Source organism: Heterocephalus glaber, unplaced genomic scaffold (assembly GCF_053883595.1).
Source record: "Heterocephalus glaber isolate CG9 unplaced genomic scaffold, H.glaber_assembly_v1.0 deba00001504, whole genome shotgun sequence".
NCBI lineage: Eukaryota > Metazoa > Chordata > Mammalia > Rodentia > Bathyergidae > Heterocephalus > Heterocephalus glaber.
In genome coordinates, this window is record NW_028258324.1 from 32,503,007 (window position 1) to 32,530,063 (window position 27,057).

Here is a 27,057-nt window from a genome sequence, read left to right on the forward strand (position 1 = left end):
GAGAAAAAAAAAGGGCTATCTTGGCATGAATCCTTTCCAAATTGCTCATCCCCTTCATCCCACTTTAAAAAAAACTTTAGCATTTCCTCCTTCCCCAAGTCTCAAAACCACTTCCTCCCACATGCACACACACCCTGTAACAAGTCTTATGCAGAAAGATGCCCAGTCAACAACTATCAGCAAGTTAGCTGTTTTCACCTTCCCACTGACACACTAGACATACACATCCCAGCTGTGAAATGCAATCAGATTGCATATTTAAACTTTACCTTATTTTATTTTTCCGTTCCATCTTACACATTTGGCTAGTTTTTTTGTTTTGTTTTGTTTTTTTGGTACCGGGGATAGAACTCAGGACCTTGCGCTTGCAGGGAAGGCACTGGAACCACTGAGCTAAATCCCCCACCCTGGCTATTCTTTTTTAATACTTTTGCTCAGTTGTCCTAAGGGCTTCTCCTTGCTCTTTCATGTCTCCTAAATGTGGATCACTGAAGTTCTCAGCTTCTTTCTCTTTTCCATTCCTCTCTGCAAGTGAGCTTATATAGTCTCATAATTTTAACTACCATATCCAACACTCAGAATTATGGAACCTTTATCATGCCCAAACTCCTCCATTAACTTTGGATAATATTATCCAAATGACCAATAAAGATGTGCACTTAAGTGTTACAAAGTCACCATAAACTGAACAGATGGAAAACTGCACTCCTTCATGCTCTTTCACTCGATTTCCTGCAGTATATGGTGGTGCCATCATCTACTCAAGCTCTCTCTCCTTCCATTCTTTACATTCTTGATCCCTAACTTCTCTCACTGAGTTTTATTAGATTTACCTCTTTAATATTCTAATGGTCATTTCTTTCTCAGTCCAAGATCCTTTAAATACTGCAGTCCCCTTCCACTACTTTCCTGGATCCAGTTTCCAATCCACTGTCCCCCTACAAATACACATTGCATAAAATATTATCCTCCCACACTGTTTCACAAGTGATTTTCTAAACTGGAAGTTTGATAATATTATGATAAATATTAAAATCCTTCTCTAGCTCCTCATTATCAAAAACTAAAGTTGAAATTTCTTACCACAGCATTTAAAATCCTTTATGACTGACCCCAGCCTCCCTGATTCTCATATTTTACCTCACACTCTGTTCTCCACAACACCACTCCTATACCATCCATATGAGACAACTGATGGAATTCTCACATTGTATTATCTTTTTCATGTGCATCCTTCCTAGTAAACTTTGAGCTCTCTGAAGATAGAAACCATGTCTTGCTTTTATCTATGCCCTAATGACCTGGAACTCACAAGAAATTTAATGAATGTTGGCTAATGATAGACCATATCTTGAAAATAAATGTCTTTCCCAAACCATTTTCCCATGTTTAATTAAAAATATCTTTCTAGGAAGACTATGATTTTCATCACATTTTTTAGCCACAAATGTATGCTTCCAATTACTGGTACATTTCTCTCCCTTTTCTGACAGAAAAATAGAGGAGGCAGAGAGGCTTCTGAATTGAAAATAACTTTACAATAAAGAGACAAGTAGCTCTAATGTAGTATGAGACCTTTTTTTAAGGTCTCCATTATGTATATTAGACTTTGACCAACTGGCTGAAGGACAAAGTGTACATACCTTCCACGCAGCGACAGCCCTCTTGTAGCACCCGGGCGTACATATTCACTTTGGACTGAGAAAGGAGCTGATCCCCAGTCAGGTACGTGTTGTGAGAGGAAGCGATGTAGTAGTTGCAGAGGGGCTGATCCATGTCCTGATACACTTCGTGGTGCAGGGGGTTAAATATGTCACAAGCAGGACTGCGCATGAAGTTTGTGAAGCCTTTGGAAGGAGAGAAGTAAGTGCTGTAGCTCTCAAGGTGTATCTACTTAATTGACACTATCAGAGACAAAGAAGTCAAAGAATATTCATAGTAATCAGGGCAGCTTTTGTGGGAAAAACTGGGGCAATGAGAAATTTACTTGAAATCATACAGTTTTTGAATATCAAAAACTGAAATATGACTTTGGGAAGTAGCCACTTAAACACAATCTAGAGAAAAATAAAATGACTTTTTAAGAATTTTGACTGGGTGGGGCAGTTCACTGCAAAGTATTTACTAACTACTAAACTCAAGCTCTGATGATGTAGTACAACTTAATAGATGACCAATACTGTATCAGAATTAGTATATTTATATCAACTGATCAGCCAAAATTGATAGGTCATTAAGTTGACTTGAAAAACAATAGTCAATGCAATAAAGTAGTATGTCAAAAAAGATAAATATTACCTAAATTCAAGGTGAGATCATTGACTGTGAAATTGGTTTGGGAAAATCCCGTTAATGGCTAGTACACTTTATAATTTTGAAATAGTAAAGATGCTGTAGAATATCCTATTAATTTTTCTACAACCTTTCAAAATGTAAAGTTAGAAGAGGCATTCATTAATACATGAATAAATACATAAATGATTCAGAAGTACCTAAGTAGAATGATTATTAAGGTAAATTGTTTCAAGTCTTTGAAAATCACTTGGCAAAGTTAGATCTGTGACTATCCTGAGACTTAAGAATTTTTTCATACCTATCTTTATGTCTGCAATTTAGGGACCATCTCTGGGGATCCAACCAAGAGAAAAACTCATTTCTCATTACAGAAAAGTCCTAAATTAGTTTATCCTCTCTGTTTTAAAAATGGTTTCTAATGATAGAAGTTTTAAATTATTTTGCTTTGTTTTTATTACCCTCTACCCCTGGACATAAACACAAGACATTAAAAACCCTTATTGATCCAAGTATGGTAGCATGTGCTTAATCGAAGCACTGTGGGGGCAGCCTGGACAATACAGTCACATCCTCTTAAAAAAAATAAACAAAAATGAAAAACTCTTTGTCCACACTGATCCTAGGAGTGGGATAAAAATAGGAAGCCAACAATCAAAATGGTCCAATCAAACATGGCTTTAGATGGTTTGGGGCAACTGAGTTCCCAGTGATCTTTGATTTAAAATTATCTGTTCTGCTTGGGACAGCCTCTTCTTGGGTTGTCTTCCTGTATATGTTAAATGTACTGTATTTAACTTAAATGTACTGTATATAACATAACATAGCTATATTTATACTGTATTATTTATGGATAACATGCTAGGAACAAAATTCTGAGTGTACAACCATGAGTAAATTATTTATTTTCTTCCAGTTTCACTTTCCTCAACTCTAAAATGAGGTAGTTGTGTTAATAAGATTTGTGGTTCCAACAGCTTTATAATGTTACTAATTGCATAGGAAAAACAAGTCAGTTGTTAACATTTTGTAAAGAAATATGTTTATTTTCAAATCACTAGATTTGAAGATTACTTATTTTAGGATCAAATTTCCCTCCATAAAATCATTAAGATGAGACTATTTCCAAAATTTAGTGAGTTGAGAAAAATGCAAGTATTTCTTGATATCAATCATACATAGTGATATCAAGTGGACTTGTTTGAAGTGAAAAATGCTCACGGACATTGCAAAAGTAAGAGAAATGTAGGGCCGGGGATTTAGCTCAGTGGTTTCGCTGCCTGCTGTGCAAGCTCAAGGACCCGAGTTCGATCCCCGGTACCAAAAAAAAAAGTAAGAGAAATGTCAATATCAGAGCACTGCTTTGGAAAAACTATGTCCTCTGTTGGTTTTATTTAAATTGTCTTTAATTCCATGAATATCTCCTGGTTTCCTAAAACTTTTACTGGAATTAGACTTAGCAGACTGAATTTTTAAAATGGGAAAATAAAACTATTAGTTTTTAAAAAATGATTATTTTACCTTCTATTCCAAGGACATTTTTCACCTTATTTTCTTCTGAGACTTCAAACTTCTTTATTATGTCAAGACAATAGTCTGCTGTCACATTACTCATCTAAAGAAAAAGAACATGAGTAGAGTACCTGCAATTTCATGAGACATTTATTCTTGCTACAAAGACCTGTACTGATTTTTACAGCATTCTTGGTACAGTGCATGGTGCTTAAAGGAGTAATCTGCAGTTATTAGTGTCAGTTTTTTTAATCTTTGGAGAATCATCATGATCTCAATCTTCCTATGCATCCTTCAGATTTATCAGTGAACACAGCCCTTCAATTATTAGACAAATGTTCTCCATGTAGCTATAAAATAAAACCAATAATCAATACAAGTCCATTGCCAAACATCCACTCTTTATATAGTAGCTATCTGCAAAATTAATACTTTTTATATAAACATTAAAGTTTTCTAATCATAAATATATGTAGAAAGAAACTATTCTCTATCAAAACGGAATGTTTCTAGGTAAACCCATCTGTATATGTATAAATATCTACACAGACTTCCTCTGAACAGTCCACTACAGTGATTTGGGAACACAAAAGTTAGCAAAAGAAAATAAAAATAAAAGGCAGATGAGGCATCTAGTATAACAAAAAACTCTGGGGCTAAATTGCTTGTGTTCAAATCAGCTACCGCATTTTATTGAAAAAGTGACTTTAAGTAAGTCACTTACCTTCTCCATAGCTACCAGATAAAGTAGTGGTGAGGATTAAGTGAATTATTACTTGTAGGAGTATTGTTTAGGGGCAGCAGAGGCAGCTCAGTGGTAGAGCATTTGCCTAGTATACACAAGGGCCTGGGTTTGATCCCCAGCACCATAAAAAAATGAAAAGACATTTTGATTAAAAGTTCATACAGCTTCACAATCTAACATTGACATTTTAAAATACTAATGAATAATGATAGAGGAAGCTAATCTTCTGAGCCAGTATTTCATATTTCAATTATATTTTTCAAAGACTCTATTATCTCTTAAGTTCAATACTTAACATTTTGGTGAAATCTAATTTTGTGTAGTTTATCTAATAACATTTAAACCGTTTGCAGGGGGAAAGGCTGTTATATGGCTGGGTTTTGACAGTTTGAAAGAGTATAAAATGTTTTTTCCCTTTAATTAGTTGCACAATAGCTGATACATCTTTTGAATAAAATTTATAATCTTTACCACATTACCAGACATTATCCAAAAAAAAAACCATAAATAAAGGAAACTTGTAATACTTCCAAGGAACTCTACTGACCCAGGTAGGATGTGAGCATCTCATTAACTTGTCTGCTTTACACTAGAGAGATTTAGCACATACAGCCCAAAAGAATTTCTCACAAAATAAAAACAGCTAAATTGATGACTTCATGTACCATGGGAAGATGGGTGTGCTTTGCAATTATTCAGTGTATAAGGTCATTTTCCAGAGATGTAGGGGCCATAAACTTGGCTCAGGCTGACTACCAGGAGTGCATGAGAAATCAAACAATGAACACACAACCAAACAAGTGGTCACATAAGGATGGAGATAATTGCCAGTAAGCAAAGAATCTGTTACTAACTCAAGATGCAAAGCAGAATTTGATAACAAAAAGTATCATGTTTGGAAAAACATTCATTAAATTAGTGAAAATATTAGTAGGCATTCTACAAAGTCCACAAGTTTCTAGACAATATGTAAGAATTAATGGAAAAGAAATAATCTACTTTCTACCAAAATGCTTGACTTTAGTGAAGTGCAGTAAAATCTCAAAATAATGGGAGCTGAAAAATAACAGGCCATCAGTTCCCAACTTTCCTATTTAATTAATGTCACAAATAGCAAAATTTTGCATTTACATACTTAAAATTTTTAGGCTTCACTTAAGTTATAATTTTATAACTTTACTGTGTGAATGAAAGTACAACAGAGGTTAATGCCTTTTACAGCCCTTTTTACTTTGTTTTGCTTCCTATTTGACATAAACTGATAGGGTAAAATAAAAACAAATTTTCTACTCTAAGCCCCACTTCCTGTGGAATTCATTTGAAAGTTTTGTTTGCTATTTGGTGTCTTAGCCATTGCTATCTTCAACACTGAGGATTATTGTTTCTATACCAGGCAATTGGTATTACAAGAACCTAACGTAAGATTTTTAAAGCAAGATTTATTTTTACATTTATATAATTCTGTCAATATGCCTTTACACACATAATCTTAAAACAGTTCTCACAATATTCTTCCAAATTTAGGATTTTTATCTCCATGTTTTAAAGAGGAAATTTCATGTGGAGAAATGTAAAATGTTGCCACCAAAGTTACAAATCTGTAAGAGACAGAATCAAGGTTCAAATTTGAACCTTCTTGGGTTCAAGTCCAAAGTTTTTCTTTATGTTATACCTATGCTCTTGGTATTCTTTTTACTAGCAAAAAGTTCAAATGATTACTTTCAGTGACTAGCTTTATAGTTGAAATTCCTGATTATTTTAACTTTTGAAATTTTGCAACTTTCAAATCAGCTATTACAATTTGACATTTAATTATCCAACACTGAACTTCATTCTCTTTTCCTGTTTACTAAGGTTCTTTAATCTCATTCAGAAGAGAAAAGATATACTGGTTCTCACACTGAAAGTTAGTACCCATGAGGTGGGCCAATTGTAGAAACCACTAATATATCTATAAAATCCACATTCTGATCCCTATTTTTATCCCCAGACTTCCTGTTAATTTTCCCGCAAAACTTACCCAATGAATGCAAATTTCAAAACAAAGTCAGAGGAGAAAACAATTACATTTCTCATGGCTATGATTCCCAAAACACACCAAATACAAAATAAAATGTAATTTGTAAAGAATTTTAATATTGCTAAAGTTTTAAATTTATTTTTATCAAAATAACTTCTCCAAAATTAAATAAGTCAAAGCTAAAATGCTTATAACTGAAAGGAGGATTTCCCTGTCCATACAATTACTCCCCAAAGGCAACAAGCCAACATTTCTTGATGTGTTTTTTAAAATGAGTCTTTCATTCCTAATTGTTGTATTTATGCTATTTTCTATTTTATGCACTTTAAAACTTATCTGCTGACTTCTTTGTGCTGGATATTATCTAAGATTATTATCCAACATAGTAAGATGCTCTCTTGAGTCTGCAGAGCATTCTCCCTCTGCCAGTTCTTCCAGTATATTTACCATAATATTCATTAAATAATCTGGTATTTACAACATTTCAACTATGCAAATGTTAAACACTACTAAATCTGTTATGCACTATGACTGAATTTCCTTTCTTAAAGAATTTTCTGATTTGTTAATTACTACAATCCCTATTCATTTGGTTAATTTTTAATGTAATGATCCCAAATTCTTCCCAATGATTCTACTGGTGTTTTTCCACATAAGCAAAGCCAAATATATACTCCATGAATTCCATTTTTCCCCCTTACTCAAGTTCCTCTTCCTTCCATACCGGTAGGATTCTAGAATGTTCTTCAGCTTTTGTCCTGACTTTATTTGAATTATTTTAATTTTTTGTATGTGTTTTTTAAATTTCACACACATATTCTCTAAATTTTCCCCCCTACAACCCCCACCTCTCTCTCTCTCTCGGTTTAGCAAGGCAAAAAATTCTAGGTTGGAATTGCTCCTGTAGTTTTTTTTTGGCTTCCAGAGTTACTTCTCAGATGTCCTGAGGTCATTCTGATTTCAATTCTTTTCACAGAACCTGTTTATGCTTGTTAATTTGGTTAGCTTTAGTTTGTTTTCTCTTTCTGAAAGCTTTTTTAAGGTTTTGCATGTGACAACTCACTATGATTTGCTTCTGAGTGGATCTTTTTATATTTACCATGCTTGGCCATCATTTGGCACTGCCAACTTACAGGTGCTTGTTTTGGGGTGCTCATCATTTTCTGTATCATTTGAGAATTTCCTCCCTCTACTTTCTCTTATCTATTCCTTTGTTGTTTGTTCTTTGTCAACTTATTCTTGCAAACCTTCCATTAAGTTTGTCTCTCTTCTTTTATACTTTTAATTTCCATAAGTTCCTTTTTCATCTGAATCTTATTATATAGTGTCTTATTTTTGCTTTATGCGACATTTTTGGGTCATTGTTTTGGTTTTTTTGAAACAGGTCTTGCCATATAATTCAGGCTGGCCTTGAACTCATGATATAGCCCAGCCTGGCCTTAAATTTGTGGTGATCCTCCTGCCACAACCTCCAGAGTGCTAGGATTACAGGCTTGTGCCACCACACCCAGCTCTACAATTTACTGTTTTACTGACTCTGATGATACTAATGACAGCTTTTTAAAGTTTCCTTCTCCCTGTGTTGTTGATATTTCCACTGAGTTTCTTTTTTCTGTTTGCTTACCTTTGTCTGTTTTTTTTAAATTAAATTCTTTAATTGGTACATTTTAGGTATACAACACAATTACATTTCTCATTGGGAATTGTACCTTTACATAATGCATCTTGGTTCTTATTTTTTCCCCATTCCTAGCCCTCCCTTCACGCCCTCCACCCTTCCCTATTTACAAAGACTTTATTTCCATTTTTTCTATTTCTCATCATTTTTCCTTTCCGTTCTTTCCTTTGTCTGTTTTTTATACTGCAGGATTTCCTCAAACATGTAGACCTTGGCTATTCAAAATCAATACTCAAAATTATCTATTTAAAGTCAAGTAAGTAATAAATTTCTTGAAAGATCTGTGTTATGAATTGTCTAGATGTCCCTCCAAAGCTTCATACAGTCTTAGGTGGAGCTTTTTCAGAGTTGGCTAGATCTAGAGTGTGTGACATTAGGATTGATGCATGGTGCAATGCTTGGATCAAGGGGACTAGGATTAAGGGTGTGAGTGCTGCCCACCCTAAGTAGCCTGGTAAGATATAAGGGATAGAAAGAGTTGTGGTCGTCCCTTGTTGCTTTGCTACCTTCTGCTCCCCATGTACTGTTTCTCCTCTGCATGGCCTCTGCCATGCCGCCCTGTCTTGAAGCCAGTCAATTATGGACTGAAACCTCTACAAACTGTGGGCTAAACATTTCCTCCTTTAACCTTGGATGTATAGTATTTTGTCTCAGCAATGAGAAAAGTAACTAAGACAATCTGTATATATTAGGAAATGTCAGATGTGCAGGAAATATCTTGAGGAATTTCCCCTGTGGGTTGATATATTAGTTTCCTAAGGCTGTTGTAAAAAAAATTAGCAAAAACTGGATGATTTAAAACAACAGAAATTTATTTTCTATTAGTTCTGAAGGTTGTAAATTCAAAGTCAAGGTACTGACAGTTAGTTTCCCCTGGAAGCTCTGAAGGAAAACCTGTTCCCTATCTCTCTTCTAGCTTCCAGTAGTGGTTAACAACCTGGGGCATTCCTTGGCTTAAAGCTTCACAATGTAATATCTGCCTCTATCTTCAAGTGAACATTTTTTCTATATATGTCTGTTTCTTCTCCTTCCTTTTTTTTTTTTTTTTTGGTACCGGAGGTCGAACTTGGGTCCTTGCACTTGCGCAGGGGGCGGCAAAACCACTGAGCTAAATCCCCAGCTATTTCTTCTTTTTCTATCTCCCTTAAGAATACGCATCATGGGCTGGGGATTTAGCTCAGTGGTTCCCCCGCCTGCCTCGCAAGTGCAAGGTCCCAAGTTCGATCCCCGGTACCAAAAAAATAAATAAATGACTTTAAAAAAAAAGAATACGCATCATTAGATTTAGGGCCTACCCTAAATTCAAGATGATCAATATCATTGGCTTAATTTCTTCTATGAAGGTCATATTTCCTAGTTCACAGGTACCGGAATTTAGCACTTAGATATATCTTTTAGAGCCACTATTCAATCTATTATAGCTGGTAATATTTTCCTAAGAAAAATTTTCCAATTTCCTACTAGTGAAGATAAACCTGGGAGCTCAGTATTGTAAGAGAGCAATGGTTCTCATACTTCAGTGCACAGATGTTCATTTGGTCTTTGTATTAATTTTATTTCTTTCCTTTTTTTTGTACTGGGGATCAAGCGCAGGACCTTGCACTTGCAAGGCAGGCACGGCACCACTGAGCTAAATCCCCAGTAATTTTCTGTTTTTTTTTTTTTAACAGTGACAAAGTTTATTCATGTGAAGAAAAGTGAAGAGTGAGGGAGAAATTGGCTCTGAGAGTGAGATTGGGGCAAGTAAAGAGAAAAAAAGAATAAAAGCAAAAATACAGCTACATGCTGCATCTAGGAAATGCAGTGTGGGCTATCATGGAAAATTATGATAGCAAGCTCTTCATGACATCACTGTGTTCCATGAAACAAATCACTCCATAATTTAAAGGCTTAAAATGGCAAATTCTTACTTGATCACTACTGCACAGAATTACAAGTGGAGCTGTTAAGCCGAATAGTTATTCTGCCGTTCCCACCTGGAGTTGTTCATATAACTACAGGTCATTTGGTTATAGATGGTTACTTGACTACAGCTGGATGGTCTATTGGCCTCACCTACATGCTATGGGTGATGTTGGGTGCTGGTTGGGCCTCTTCTTTCTATGTGGTCTCTCATTCTCAAAAAAATTACCCTGGTTTCCTCATATGATAATCCCACAGTTCCAACAGAATGAAAGTGAATCTTCAAAGCGCCCTGAGACTGTACATCATTTCCATCACAATTTATGAGACAAAGCAAGTCACTATGCAGATGTAAATTCTACTTCGGGATGGGAAGAGAGGTGAAGTCACGTTGCAAAGGGATATATATATAGGGATACAGAGTTATTGTAGCTATCATCAGAATTCCTATGTTTTCAGTACCCACACTCAGCTACCCATAGCTTCCCTTAGTCCAGGCCCACTGGCCAGTCCATCTCCAACTCTTCATATACTAGTGTACAGGGGCCACAGTTGCCCTGCTGCACAGGGTAGGGGAGAAGATCCATAGTCCTAACCATATCCTAAACAGACTTTTAACCACTACTTGTAATGTCAACCCCTCTTCCACTCCTGTTTCCTGAAATATAATGTAACTTTAATTCTGGGTCTTCTTTAGGCCAGACAAGTGTCAAGACATTGCTACTCCTCTCTCTTTTTCTTTTGTCCCTGTGGATTTTACTGTATTTTTGGATAATTTCATGAGAGAGTAAAGAAATATTGCTAATGAATGATCATTGTATTTTCAACAGAACAAGAGAACTACAGTTATGAGTTATGTTGCCAAAGTAATAGCCTCTAATTCATCCTAAAATTAAAACACAAATTTTAACAGCATTTGAACATATGACTTATTTTATATAAAATGTCATTTAGGACAACAAAAAATATTACAAGATATAACCACTCTGAAAGGTCTCTCAACTGCCTTAACTGTGAACTAGAAAAAGGACATAGAAATTCAGGAAAGGGTCTTACAAGAATGCTTCTATAATGAGGAAATGCTAAAAAAAAAAAAAAAAAACAGATAAAGGTGCACAAGCACCAGAAACAGGTAGTTCATAATCAAAGAAATGTTGCTAATTATTTCTTACGAGAGAAAGATTGCAATGACCATGACTCTTAAAATCTATTCTGAGGGCCGGGGATTTAGCTCAGTTTGATTCTGGCGCTGGCCTCCCAAGCACAGGGTCCTGAGTTCGATCCCCGGTACCAAAAAAAAAAAAAAAAGAACTTATTAAAATCTATTCTGGATTCAGTGAAGGGTAATGAAGAAAGAGGACACAAATGACATATATGATTGGATCAGAACAATAAAAGGCATATTTTATCAGAAAGAATAAAGAAGTTGAAGAGGTAAAACTTTTTACAAAAGGAATTCAGAGATCTATGTTGGGTAAAATTAAAATATGGATAGGGTCTTCAAAATAGAAAAGCTCTGAAATTCCCCTTAGAATTAACCATCCATGTGCATATTCCCAATAAAAGCTACCAAATCTTTTTTCATGCAGGTAGGCTTTGCTCTTTGTTAACAGGTAGGAAGCTTTTCAAACTATAAGGATCCTTCAGCATTCCTGCATTTTCTTCCTTCCTCCTCAATCCATAAGAAAGAAAAGGGTAAAAAGAGGACAAAGTGTTGCTAAAAGGGGTTAGAAAGAAGGATAGAGAAATAAAATTAAATTATCATTCCAGAACCTACACTCTAAATAGAATTTAAACATAAAAAACACTCAGGCTAGAGCCAAGATATGCATATACTTATGTCTGAAGACATAGGTAGTTGTTTGGAAAATATGGGGGGAGGCAAACAAACAAAAAGCACTTTAACATCCCTAAAAGTTTGGAATCGCAGACTAGTGGATACCCATGATCTTTGTTAAGGCAAGGAAGAGATGAATGAGAAACTTCAGTCAGCTGGCTTCTTGTTTAACTGGGAGAATTTCTCTCAGTGCATCCACATTTAAGAATGAAAGTCCAACTATCAACTGGACCTATCAAAGGCATAAATTCAATTTTTAGAGAGCTTTGGCAAAATAAAAATCTACTCATGGGCCAATATTTGATTTCACATAATTCTTGACAGCATATGTGACCAGCAGTGATTTTTCATTTTACAACTGAGTATACCTGTAAAAATTGAATACTCTAGTTTCGACACCAATCATATTCCCTCAGAAGATACTGAATTACTGCAATACCCATCATTAAAAAATGCATTAAAAATGGTCTCTTGATTTTATTTCATATTTTTAATTATTAGTAAAGGGTAAATACTTATGAGTTCACCGACCTATTATAAATACTTTACATTTGAAATGTTTTGCCTGTTTTTCTATTGGTTAGTTGTTTTTTTTTCTATCCTTAATGGTCTACGACAGTGACTGAACCTTTTAGAAATCAAGTACCCACACTGCAACCCAAAACTCACTTATTTATTTCAAAGTGCCAACGCTGCAATTAAACTCGAACACTGAGCAGCAGCAAGCTCAAGTGGTGAAGGACAGAGTGCTAAGAAGCCAGGTTGGTCATGTGGTTCTTTGAGAAAGGAGGGTCTGAAAGTGCTGACATTAGATACAGCAGACTGTTTGGCCCCCTTCACTGCCTACTTCCAGCACAAAGCTCTGGTCTTTTTGCTTCTCCCATCTGCCAACATGATCAGGGATATGACTTGACTTAGGAATTTGCCATATCGTGGGGTGAAGGGACAAAGGGACCTCTGGAGAAAGGCACCTCACAAGCCCACAGGCCATAAAGCTAGTCAGAGATAGCAGTGACTTGGGGTGCACAGAAAGGCACAAACACTTAAGAGCTGTTGGAGTGACTGTAGCCCTAAGACAGGTAACACACCATTAACTGACCACAACCAGTGAGAATGGCAGGGCAGGACTCAGCATTCATACAGCAAAAAGCGGGCATGCAAATGACATAAGACATAGTTGTAACTCATTATCCCCCACCTACATCTAGTGGATTGCAATATCACAGGCCCTGGAAAGAAACCACTCACCAAAACACAGAGAAATTTTTTGGAATCATTTTTCTTTTTCTTTGTTTTTGGGGGATTTTTGTTTGTTTGTTTCTCCCCGCCCTCATCTTTTGCTCTTTGATTCTATTTTTTTATTATTATTTTTCTTTTTCACGTTTGTCTTGTTACTTTTATCTAATTCTAAGTAATTTTCTTTAATTCTTTACTCCAATTTATCTCACTTCTCTCCTCCTTTTAATTTCCTTTACTTTCTTTTCCAAATTTTATTTCCTTCATTTTCCCCTTCCCCCATTCCATCCATTTTCATTATTAAACTTTGTTACTTTTTAGTTATTTAGTTGGCTCTTTGTTATTATTGCTGAATTCTTTTCTATTTTTAACAGTGGTATAGTTGTTGCTTGTACGATTTGGATCAAGAAAGTTCAGGATCTAATTTATTAGCCATTTACAAGATCAAACACTGGGCTGGGGATTTATCTCAGTGGTTCTGGCACCTGCCTCGCAAGTGCAAGGTCCCAAGTTCAATCCCGGGTACCAAAAAAAAGACAAGATCAAACACCAACTTCCATCAGAATTATCAATAATCTACTATAATGTCAGTTAATAATTGTATCATAGTTAAATAACTAGCCATATTACTAGCATATGAATTTACATTTTATTAATATTAATTCATACTTGTAGAAATAAAGTACAAATTTACACTATTATTAAGACTTCACTGAGTTAGTACAAAGAAAACATTACCATTGTATCCAAAATGAAATACATTAGTTAACGTTCATGTCTTTGTGGAAAAATATGTATATCCATACTCAATATATTTAAGGTAAAGAACTGTAAAAGCCAGTATTCAATTTATCATTTCCTCTGTTTGAAATATGTTTTAAATGATGATTCAGATAAGATTTTTGTGGACTTGTGATAGCAATTCCTTTCTCCTAGATTTAAGACACACCTACATCTAACTCCAAAAGACAGCCAGTTATCTATCTCTCACTAGAATTTTAAGTAAACATTCAGTTTAGTGATCTAATGATACCTTTTGTTCAACCTTCAAAAACTGAGCCAGTTCGTCCATGGTTAGGTGGTCTTTCTTGTCACTGTAGCTCAAGAGCAACAAATAGAGGTCTCTTCTCAAGGACATCATTTTGTAAAAAACACAGAACTCTTCAAAGGTCAAAGTTCCCTGATTCTCATCTGTGTCAGCTTCCTGATAAGGGAATATGGGGGGAAAGGCACTATGAGAGTTCAAAACAGCACATAATTCAGTCTAAGAACATAATATTTACTGTAAAAGGGCTAATACCCAAATCACAAATGGTGAACACATTCTTTTTAAATACACAGAGAACATTATAAAAAATTCTTATGTATTAAGCCACAAGAAAGTTTTAACAAATTATTATGGGGGGGGGTATCAGAAATTGAATTCAGGACCTTGCGCTTGCCAGGCAGGTGTGGCACCCCTGAGCTACAACTCCAGTCCTTAACAAATTATTAAAACAAAAGGCAACCTTATACAAACAAATTTCTCTAACCACAGTAAATTTATAAATCAACAGAGAAAGCTTTTAAAAAATTATGGAAGCAATATAATGCATTTCTAAACAGAAAATAAAACACAAAAGTAAAAATAATCCATATTAAAACTTTTACAGTGACTCTGGGTTCAATCCTCAGCTTCACACACACACAAAAACTTATACAATAAAATAGTAAATTAAAGGACCAGGGATTTAGCTCAGTGGCACCACACCTGCCTTGCAAGCACAAAGTCCTGAGTTCAATCCCTGGTACCAAAAAAAAAGTAGTAAATTTAAAAAAACTGGAAGTCAAATTTATTAGAAGGCAGAGTATATTAAAAATAGTGAATAATTCGACTCAAAATGCTACAAAGTTTTAAAACAAAGAAAGCATGAAATACATTATAAACAAAAACAGAAAGCAATGAGATAGAAAACAGATATAACACAAAGGTAAGCAAAATCAAAAGCAGATTTTTGAAGAAATTAATGATAAGGTAGAAATCTTAGACAAGACTAATCAAGAAAAGAGATAATGTATTTAAGGCATGACAAAAACACCAGTCTCTGAAGTGTAATCCAATCAGATTTAATTTTTCCTATAAGAGAATCTGATTCTCCACAGGTGACTCTGATGCTTTTATAGCCATCCCATCGGTAGTACTTCCTTTTTATCCATCCATGGAAAAGTCAGAACAATCCACCTGGATTGATGCTCAATATAAATTATTTGTTGCTAATAATTATTGAGTAAGAAACTTCTACCATGTATCTTACTTCTAATTGGCTGAATTTGTCATCAAACTATTGGAGACACAACATAATCTTCATTCAGTTACATAATCTTCATTCAAAGTGAACACAGTTGTAAATAAGCAAAAACTAAAAGGCAATGGATGGCATTTTGAAATGCATGGATTTTGTGAAATACGCTCAGCTGTTATATGGTTTTAAACAAAATTTGAAAGTCAAAATGCTTATAAAATTCTTAAAACTTTGTTAACTTTGGGTCAATTATGAGCCAACACTAATCAATATTTAAAACTTAGGGCCAGAGATTTAGCTCAGTGGTTCCGGCGCCTGCCTCACAAGTGCAAGGTCTCAAGTTCGATCCCTGGTACCAAAAAAAATAAAAAAATAAAAAAAATAAATAAAACTTATGCAATTTTATGTGAGCCTGATCATTCTTGCATTCTGTCATCTTAAAGGAAGGGGTAGACTGGACTATAAGAATTATCAGTATTTTTGATGTGTGAGGCTCCAAGGTGGAAAGTCTTTGCATCCTAAGAAATTGAGTCTATTGTTCATATTCTTGTCATAACTTTGTGCCAAAATATTTAATCCTTGATACAGAGATTAAAAAAAACATTTTTCAAGACTTTCATGTAAATGTCTAATCAATAAATAGTAAAACTCTAAGGTTTAAACAACATCTAAAAACTTCAAAAGAAGCAATCCATACTTTGAAAGATTACTTTTTAAAAAATCACTTCTACTGCAACAGAAAAAAATAAAATTGTAGTTTTCAGTGTCTTTGCCAGAAATATAGTTTAAAAAAAAAAAAGGAGAATATTCCTGAAACAATATAGGGCCATCATCCCTAATCCAAAACTTTGAAATCCAAAATGTTCCAAAGTCCAAAATTTTTTGATATCATAAATGGAATTACCTAATCTCATAAGAAAAACTGTGGTTAAAACACAGGTGCATTAAAAATATATAAAATTACCTTCAGGTTATGTGTAAAAATGTACACGAAACATATGAGGTATGCTCAAAAATATGATTCTTTTTTAACTTATTATACTAAAAGACACATTGCCTTTAATCCCCCTCACTTTGATCACACTTATCCCATCATTCTTGCCACTTTCTGACACAGTGCTAGAAGTCCTGGTGTATATCTTTAGTGGTGCTATCCTGGTTGCCTTGATGTCCTGAATCAATTCAAAATTTTAGCTTTCATGGTCATTTTGACTTTTGGGAAGAGTCAGAAGTTATGTAGTACAAGATCCAGTGAAAAAGGTAGATGAAACACTTTATTTTTAGGAATCTGCTTTTCCATTGGATGGCACCCGGCAGCAGCATTCACTATACTTTTTACCACACCCCTAAAGACACCTTAGAAAGAGGACTTTCAGAACTGCTTCAGAAAGTGGCAGAACAACAGGATAAGTGTGCCTGAAGCAAGGGAGAGTATTTTGAGGAGGATTAATTACAATGTGTCTTCTACTGTAATAAACCTTTTATTTAAATATTTAATGTATATTTTGATCACACCTCATAAGTGAATTTGGTGTTTAAACTTGATCCCTATCTATAAAATATCTTATTACACATAGATAAATATTCCAAAATCTGAAAAAAAAATCGGAAGTCCAAAGTCTTCCAATCTTGTACACTTCAGATAAGGGATCCCCCAATCACTCCCACCAGGAGCTTTTGCAGACCCCTGCTGGGTATAAGGCCCATCATGGAAACATTCTACACACAGCAGGTACAACCACCTCCCCAGTCTCTTCTGGTTTGATAAATTTTTAACCTAAGATTTAAAAGAGACTATTTTTTTCATAAGATATTGAACATAAGGATTCTCTCGTTTACCCTCTAAAATGCTTTGTTACATTAGAGGTAAATATCTTAAGGAAAAAACATTAAAGTAAAAATAATTCAACATCTTGTTATTTCCTTAACTTACTGCCATAAAGTACCAAAAAATTATAATTTCTATAGGTATAGATTTTGCCCTCCTCTTTAAGTGTGGCCTCTCAGATTGAATCAGCAGCTACCTCTTCAGTATTCTTGACCACCAATACAAAAGGAACAGATGGAGAGGTGGGGATCATGACCAGGCAAGAGTGAGATCTCAAAGGGAACGCCGGGAACATGACAAAACTTTTCATGTAGTTTGCAGATATTTCACTTTATTTGTGACAACTTATTTCCCTTCCAAAGTCCATACTCCATCTCTGGTGTTCCGTACTCAGCACATCTCACTCCTTCCTCATTCCTTTCCCTCGTGTGGTTTTCCAGTGCAATGGGACCAAGCTCGCCACAATGTGCACCATCTCTAGCTTCCCTCATACATGACCACATCAAGGGAACTTGGGCGGGAGCCAGATTGTCTTCCATGCATTGTTGCAACTCATTCCCCTTATCTTTTCTGTCCTCACCCTCTGTAAGAACAAGTAGCTAGAAAACAATGGAAACATCAAACTCAAAGCAACACATTTCCTTCTTAATGCTTACTTTTACTTGCACAAAATATCACCTACCTGATCACTTAGTAGAAACTCATTGCAAATCATGGACCATACTTATGATTTATCTCCAAATAACTGCCTCTTGAAAATTAATATTCTAGCTCATCAGTAAGAGTATAACATTGTTATTACACTGACTTAATGAAGCTCACTTCTGTACCTTAAATTAAGGACTAAATACAGTCCCAGATAGATGACAGAATAAGTTCCAATCAGAGGACTTGCCTCAGAAACTTACCAACAGGGAAAGACCATCTTGTCCAACACCAAAAAGCAGTGAATGAACATTTGGTGAGCTCATTAATTGGTAGGAGTGCTTAGCACTTCCAAGTTTCATGGATTTCAATTCTTAAACTCTTCACAAAAAAGAGAGTTCTTGAGGCCTTAGACAAATGCTTTCTCCCCATGGTACCTGGTTTTATTCTGATCCTCACAACAGTCCTGTGAGGTAGGCAGGTGAGATATTTTTGTCATCTCCAAGGGCCTTACTTGATTCAGTGTAGTCCATTATTTAAGAGTCAGGGAAAGTGCTTATAATTACTCTCTGAACACAGCATCCAAAAAAGGCATTTAAGAGAATAAAATTGTGAGTGCATATTTAGTTTATGAATTTTTTTCTTTGATGAAACAAAATGGCCCTCTTCACCAAAGAAACATAAAATAGTACAGAGCAGTAATATTAGCTTCCAACACAAAAAATAGCCTAAGTACATCAGTAATCTTTGTGTGTTTTACATAAGGCCAAATGCAATTGTAAAAACATACCTGAAACATTTGCCTTACTTTTCTTCGAGGCAGATTGACATTTAGTTTATGCATCAATTGGTGTATCTCTTCAATATTCAATAAGCCATCGCCATTCTTATCAGCTTCCTCAAACGTCTGTTTCACCCATGTGCAGAAAGGTTAAAGAAAACATTTATGTTTTCATGAAAAAAAAACTGCTGCCTCACAGAACACTCAAAGGGACATTTACCAGTAACATAGAACTGGAGAGGGCATTTTTTGAGGAGACTCTGCAGTCCATGAGCTCTGGTGAGCTAGTAAAGCCAGGGATGGGCAGGAGGGCATATTGTCTATGTAAAATAAGAGTCAACCCAGGCTATTTTGAGAGCTTCTTTAATTCAGATATTCTTATCCAAACTTACCCAAACTAAACAAAATCTATCATTGCAAAAACAATATATTTCATCAATTGTGAGGGGAAAATTCTATATTACTAGTTTTGATTCTGCTTTAGCAAAAAGACAACACTTTAATTCACATCTCCATTAGTAAATGTTATAAAATAAAAATATTTCCATAAGATTTAATTTATTATCCTTTTTTCTCATTTCCTAATCAGATTTTCCCAGTTATGCTGTCATGCTCCAAACACAAATCTTGTTTCCCATCTTCATTTCTTTTCTTGTCACTGAGACACAATGCTGGACACCTGCAGCTCTAAGGAAACATTTATTTTGGCTCACAGTTTGTAGAGGTTTCAGTCCATAGTCAACTGGCTCCAAGGCAGCGTGGCAGGGCAAAGGGACATCACAGAGGAGAAACAGCCCATGGTATAGCAGCAGAAAGCAGAGAGAGATCAAGGGAGGACCGAGGGAGATTAAATCTTTCCAGGCCACACACCTAGTGACCCACCTCCTCCAACCAAGCTTCACCTCCTAACATCACAGCTAAAAACACAGTGGACTAATCCTTTAATGAGCATCATATCCCCATGATCCAATCATCTCTCAAAAGCCCCACCTATGAGCATACAAGGCCTTGGGGGAACATCTAGATATAAACTATAACATGTCATTTGTATAAAGTTTAGACTTCTCCATTTATGAGGCACACAGATGGCCTACAGCCGAATGCTAGCTCTTGAATACATGAATACATTGTTCAGTGATTTCTTTATGATGAAACTTCAAATATAACAAATCAAGCACTTACTTTCTCCTATGACCTCTCATGTAGTATCTTTTTTTTTAACCATATAATACTCCTGGTATTGGATTTCAACAAACTTTTCTGAGACCCACTACAATATTTTAAAAATTAGACCATCTACTTCAATCTTATCATGGTTCAGATGAGGATATAAAACTAAAAGAAAAAATTTAGTTGGAATGAATGAGAGAACCACATCCCAAATCCAGGCCCCTTCTACCTGATCTAGCAGTGTCACACCCTCTATACAAGGCCTCTCTCTATACTAATTCCTCTTCTCATTTCCAGCTTTGACATTGTCACCTCATAGGTTCAAACTTCAAACCACAGTCCATAATAAGGAATACAATCCTAATATGCTAGGGGTTGTCCTCAAAGCTCAGGAATGAGATGAGGTAACTGAGAAAATGGCACTGAGTTTAGATAGAAAGGATATATGTCATGTCAACTGAGATTTCACAAGACCCTTCGTGGGATGAGCCTGGGGTTATTTTACATACTTGAAAAGCAAAATAAATGGATGAATTAAAAATTCCCAACCAACTTTTAAAAGCAGATTTTTTATTGGATGACTCATAGTTGTTGGAGGGTGAGTTACAGAAGGCAGAAAAAGTGTGCATGCTCAGAATACCAAAATGAGCCTCAAAGTTTGAAGGGTAATGAAAAGGAAAAGAATGGAGGTGACAAAAAGGAACCAAAGACTGTAATGGAAAAGCATAGGTTTAGAAACCATGAATCAAAGAATGGGAGTGCATCAGAGGAGAAGGCCAATGGATATTTGCTTATCAAGCCAACTGACAGTGACTAAAAGATTTTCATCTTAACTTCCAGTGGTAACACAGCACATTTACATTACTCATTTAATTCAAATTTTGATTGTAGAAGATTGTGCCTTAGAAAGTAAAAACAATCAAAAAGGAAAACTCGATAACGTCATCTCTCTGCGCCGCCCGGACACCTGCCGGTAGAAGGGGAACCATTCCGCCGCCCTTCCCCTCTTTTGTTGGCCTGCTGCTCCTTCCGAATCATGGCGCCATCGCTATGGATGGGGCTAGTAGGCATCGGCCTCTTTGCCCTAGCACACGCCGCCCTTTCCGCTGCGCAGCGTCGTTCTTATATGCGATTAACAGAAAAAGAAGATGAATCACTGCCAATAGATATAGGTCTTCAGACAGTTCTGGTCTTTGCAGTTACCTGTTATGGTATAGTTCATATTGCAGGGGAGTTTAAAGACATGGATGCCACTTCAGAACTGAAAATAGGACATTTGACACTTTAAGGAATCACCCATCCTTTTATGTATTTAATCATCGTGGTCGTGTACTGTTCCGGCCTTCGGATACAACAAGTTCTTCAAACCAAGATGCACTGTCCTCTGACACATCACTGAAGTTACGAAAAGTCGATTCCCTGCGCCGTTAAGATTTTTACAAATTGTAGTATCAGGACAGGACAGGACAGGACAGGACAGGACAGGACACAGAGCTGAATGTTGGAGTTTGGGGTGTGAAACACTCCTCCCATCAGTATTTATATTGACCTTTCAGACCTAATTTAAAAAATCTATGCCCCTGTTTGTACACTGTTAATGAGATTGTTAATGAAGTAAACATTATCTGTGAAATGGGTCTTTGATCTTTCGTATAGGGAATTTTTTTCATTTCAAACAAATTTGCATCTTTTGTAAAAGTCACTATTTTGAACACATGAAAAATGATGATTTTTGTGATTATTTATTTTCCTACATTTCTTTTGCACTATAGTTTTTAGGAATCTTTTTTTGGAGATACTGTGTGGCTATTGCATTTTGTAACCTGAATTACAGTAAAATGGTCTTCAGTTCTTTTCAAATTCTGAAATGATGACTTCTCTTTTTCTTATGGTCCCTAAAAAGTGGTTCTTCTTTCACAGATATTTGCCAGTTTTTAATTTATCCATGACTTCTCACCCCACCCCACTCCCGTATGCTTTCTAACAGCTGTCTTGTTTGATCACTTCTCTGAGATCATTTGCAGTGAGCAATCTTTATGTCAGAAATTCTGTCATAGCAAATATATTTAACAGGCTCAGCTTACTCTAAAGCTTCTTGTGTTCTCTTCAGTTAGCTGAAAAAACTTTCCCCGATTATATAGTGTTACGAATAGTGGAAGATGACTAAAAAGTCATTTGTAATTTCATTATCCTGCCTATGTAGAAGAATAGTAATCACTGAAGAAAAGTGACTAAGCCAGTTTAACCTATTCAAAGTCTTTGTTAGTCTATTTAATACTAAGATAGTAAATTAGTGAAAATAAAAGAAACGACTCATTAACGTAAAGGCAGATGTAAAGGAATCAGACCAAATATGTTCTAAATATTTGAAACTAATATATTTGTTTAGAAAACTAAGGTCATTGAAGAAATTGTTGTCTAGCTTCTGATTTATAGCAGGCTTACCATTTTCCATCTTCCCTGTATGGTGCTAAAGGTGAAGATGAGGATAAAGAGTTGAATTTTTTCAGAAACAGTAATTTTACTCTTAGCGAAATTTGGCTAGCTCTTTGAGCCAAGCAAAACAAAACCAAACCTGCAGGAAGCTCAAGTTTATTTTTTTTAGAAAACATTGCTTTTGTTGAATTGTGCAGGTATAAAAACATTACTTTTGTTGAATTGTATAGGTGTAAAGGGAATAACTGTATGCCAGTTTGAAAAGGAACTATGCTTTGGGCAGGAGTCATATGATGCCCATATACTTGATGGCATTTTTTAATTAGAAAATGAATCGAGCTCTTCTGTCCTGCCTGGTAAAGCACAGCCCCAAAGGACAAGATTATTTTGTCATTGGATTTTTATTGTTTTCGTTTACCAGCCGTGCAACACTGACTCTGCTCTCTAAAGAGAACAAAGTTAGAATCTGTTAGTAACTTAAGATAAGTTAGAAATGTGTTAAAAATATGAAGTCAGGGATTATAGTGATAATAATGAAGTCAAAATACTGTGCAAAAAAACTAGCCTCTGCTATCAGGCTCGTCTATTGTTTCCTCAGGTACAATTTGATTCAGGAGAGCTTCTTGTTTTCTTCTCTTTTGGGGCTGTCTTCCTTTCCTAATGTGTTTTTGGGGTTTTGTTTTATTTTGTTTTTTGGTACTGGGGATCGAACTCAGGACCTTGCGCTTGTGAGGCAGGTACCAGAACCACTGAGCTAAATCTCCGGCCCTCCTAATGTGTTTTTGTAGTATTGTTACTGAGATACAATTCACATAGCTTGCAATTCACCTTTTTAATGGGTACAATTAAATGATTTTTTTATTCACAAGGTTGTGCAACCATGAGCACAGTCAAATTTTTAGGGTATTACATTACCCCAAAAGGAGCTCTGAACCCGGTAGCAGTGGCCTCTTATTTTCTTCCAGTACCCACCCCCAGCCCTAGGCAGCCATGTCTTTCTTTTTCTATAGCTCTGCCTATTCTGATTATTTAATATAAGTGGATTCATATCTAATCTTTGGTGACTGACTACCCAAATAGAGTTTTCTGTGTGAAATGAAAAGTTCTCATCTTGAAAACTTATTACAGTGAAAGGAAGTGGTTGGTAAACCAGCAGATTTAATGAGGGAGGGTCAGATACCTAGTAGGTTTCTGAGTTAATCTTATGCTGAATAGCTTTTCTTGTAGCCAAGCAATCGTGATATACTACTGCTTATAATATTTTGGATAGTTTCTAGAACAGTTATTGAAATCTCTCTTTTTCTGCCCAGTCGGGATAATCCTGCTAAAAGTGATGCCAATTAATTTGGCAAAAAATTGACATAGCAGTTTTCAGGTATGTGTAACTTTGCTATGCTAGCAGCTTATATAACTTGGGCCAGATGAGTGACCCAAATTTCTTCTTAAATTTACACCAGTGAATTTCTGTTGTCTGTTTTAAGTATGTACTATAAGACTGAAGGTGATTTGAGTGCATTGTAACAGTGCTAAATGTTTTAAGTATGGAGTTTTATTTACAGCACTACAAAATAGTCCATTTCTGCCTAGGGTAGTTAAAAACAATATAGTGAAATGAACTAATTAAGCCTGCAGTTGACTCTGACTTCAGTAACAATTCAGGAGTATGAAAAGTGTGCACCAATCAAAGTTCTCCAGAATATAGGGAGACTCCTTAATAATCAGGCAATCAGCCAAATACTATGGGCCAGTGGCCCAGCAGCAGAAAATGCAGATCTGTGAACTGGAGGCATATGATCTGTGACTCCCTACTAATTAATTGTTTCCTAAGCATTGTGGCTTATTCTTGAGTGGCATGACAGCATCTTCCTGGTTATATGTGGCCTGTTTCCATGATGTATTGAGTAGTGTTGTTTGTTGTGAACATCAATGCCTGTAACACCAAGCTAAACACATTTCTTTGGATTTGTTTCCTCTCTTTAAATTATCTTTCTCTGTGTAATAAATAAATGATTGTCTCACCCTGAAAAAAAAAAAAAAGGAAAACTCTTCTTTCTGCTAGAATTAGGTAATTTTCAGATAGTAAATATTTTATTTCACATTTTGTTCCTTTTATAACATTTAAAAATAGATATAAAAGCCCAGATCTTTCAAGTTGGATTTTTCTTTACCTGAATCAGGACCTCATTATATGTGTTACCTGGAAGTTAAAGGGAGACCCAAACACAGAGGAAAAATAACTGAAGAATCAAACGGTGAATAATCAGATCCAATTACTAAGGAGAACCTGAATCTCCCCTTTCATTTTTTCTGGGCATATAGTGCCCACCCCGAGCTCTGCTTCTTTTGACAGTGGATGCTGCTCCGTATCCAGTAAAGTGTCTAGCCAGAGTACAAAGAAGTGATGGAATGAGCCCAATGACACCATCTTTTTATTCTACCATTCTTTTTTTTGGTACCGGAGATTGAACTCGGGTCCTTCTGCTTGCAGGTATTCTACCATTCTTTACCAAAGCCTTTCAAGGACTTCTGCAGAGAACAGGCAGAGGCAGCCAAACCCTAAGTCTATTCTTCAGACACAACCTCATTTTTTGAGACAAGATCTCACTATGTAGTTCAGTCTGGCCTTGAATTCACTATATAGCCTAAGCTGGCCTCGAACTCATGGCAATCCTCCTGCCTCAGTCACCCAAGTGCCAGACACAACCTCTTTAGGATAGGCCTATGTGGCAAGGCCTTCAGCATCTGCCCATGAGTGGGCTGTGACAAGTGGCTCGGTGGACCCAGGGATGACAGGCAAAAATGAGGCAGAGTTACACCAAGAAATATACCCTAGTCCTAATTCTACTGCTGACCTGGCCCTTTGAGAGTGGCTTACTCATGCCACCACTTGGGCCCTCTGTTTCTTCATCTCAGTATCAGGGAGCACAAATAGCCTTGAGATTCTTTCCAATTCTAAGTTTCTATGAAAGGAAAAACCATTCTTTCCAGTAATGATACACACTGTATACAATTGTAGATGAAAAGTATTCTGATATCTTCATAATTAAGATATGAGTGCCTAGAAAAACTCTGAATAAATGATTCATAGCCATACACAGGATAAATTTTAAAAGACAAATAGTCATTCTGTAGAGAAAATCTAGGGATGTAAAACTGAATGAAAAGTAATGGTCTGATGTTTTCTATATGAAGCAACTATAGGAAAATGGTAAAGAATCAAAGGGAGCGGGGACTCGTGGCGCACACCTATAATCCTAAGTACTTGGGAGGCTAAAGCAGTAGCTTTGCAAGTTTGAGGCCATCTTGGACAATTTAGCAAGACACTGACTCAAAATTCTTAAAAAGTTAAAGGGTTGGGGATGTGATTTGGTGGTAGAACACTTGCCTAGTATACGTGAAGCCCTGGATTCAATCTCTAGTAGCAAAGAAAAAAGAACTGAGTGGCATTATTTAATGCAAGAGTGGGAAAATTTTTTTCTGTAATAGTCTAATGGTAAATATTTCAGACTTTGCAGACCATTTGATCTCACTTACAACTACTCCATTCTGCCACTGTTACATGAAAATAGCCCTATAAACAGTATACATATGAATGAGCACGGTTGTGCTCTAATAAAACTTTATGTATGGATATGGGAGTATGAATTTTAAATAATTTCCACATGTCACAAAATATTATTCTTCTTTTGATTCTTCTTCAACCATTTCAAACACATTCTTAATGCAGGAGCCCAGACAAAAATAGGTGGTGAGCCTAATTCGCTCTGCAGTGTGAAGCAAAGGAATAAGGCTCTAACTTACAACATACCCAAGGGGCTGCCCAAGGTCTTCTAGAGGTAACATCTTCCTTTGTAGTGTCATGAGCTAAGGTAGGGACAACTGGAGGGGGATGGTCTAATGAAGGAAAATGTTGAGGCTGGATGCCAGCACAGACATTTTTGCACAATGGAGTTGCTAAGATTTTAAACTTTAATCTATCTGAGTAGAAAAGCAAAACATTTCCCACTCCTTACCTCTCCAGCAATAACAATTTCATTTATAACATGATTACTAAGTACTGAGAAGCCTTCTAAGGACTTTGTTTGTATCAGTCCATATGATCTCCACACACCCCCATGGGGGAGGCACTATCATCAGAGTCACGTCACAGATAAGGACTCTGAGGCAAGAATGTAATTCACCAAACTGCCATAGCATGTGGGAGAGTTGGGCTACACCCCAGGCAGCATGGCACCGGGGTCTGAGTCCTTAACTGCAACACACAGCACTACCAAATATGGCCATACTGCAGAAATAACTCAAGTCACACTTTGGACTGGATGGATTTTTGTCTTCAGCCATTTAAGACATTATTCTTGTTATTTATTCACAGTTGAAAGTTTCAGCTGTAAGTGAAGTCTAATCATGAACATCCCATATCTGTTCTCAACTAATATAATTAAATGTATGTCCAATCAAGGATGTCATTCTGTTATTAAAATATCATTTAAAACCTTATCAAACTTGGACAAATTAGTATGAGAACAGTTCCATCTTAATATAACTTTCCCTATATTTTTACTTCAGCTTTTTTTTACCATCCATTAATATCTTCGCCACCCCCATCGCCATCACTGACAAACATCAGTTGCCTCTCAGTTTCTTATAAAAGCACTCCTCTGTGCAGTTCTGAGGTATTTGCTTTCCAGATAAC

At 36.0% G+C, this 27,057-nt stretch overlaps 1 protein-coding gene and 1 pseudogene across 7 annotated transcripts in view; one reads left to right on the forward strand and one right to left on the reverse strand.

Moving 5' to 3' along the window:
• Window positions 1-27,057, reverse strand: part of Plch1 (phospholipase C eta 1) — a 277,140-nt gene that overhangs the window by 77,696 nt on the left and 172,387 nt on the right. For 5 of the 7 annotated variants that reach the window (XM_087186398.1, XM_087186397.1, XM_087186401.1 and 2 more), the window contains 4 exons: window positions 18,768-18,895; window positions 14,256-14,426; window positions 3,814-3,907; window positions 1,644-1,847 (listed from right to left, as the gene is read on the reverse strand). In XM_087186398.1, coding sequence (XP_087042524.1) covers window positions 1,644-1,847; window positions 3,814-3,907; window positions 14,256-14,426; window positions 18,768-18,895 — 597 coding nt within the window. Of the gene's footprint in view, window positions 1-1,643; window positions 1,848-3,813; window positions 3,908-14,255; window positions 14,427-16,586; window positions 16,677-18,767; window positions 18,898-27,057 lie in introns of all 7 variants that reach the window. The other 2 variants (XM_087186404.1, XM_087186400.1) reach the window with 2 other exon arrangements.
• On the forward strand, window positions 20,901-21,966 carry LOC101716862 (ER membrane protein complex subunit 5 pseudogene; annotated as a pseudogene).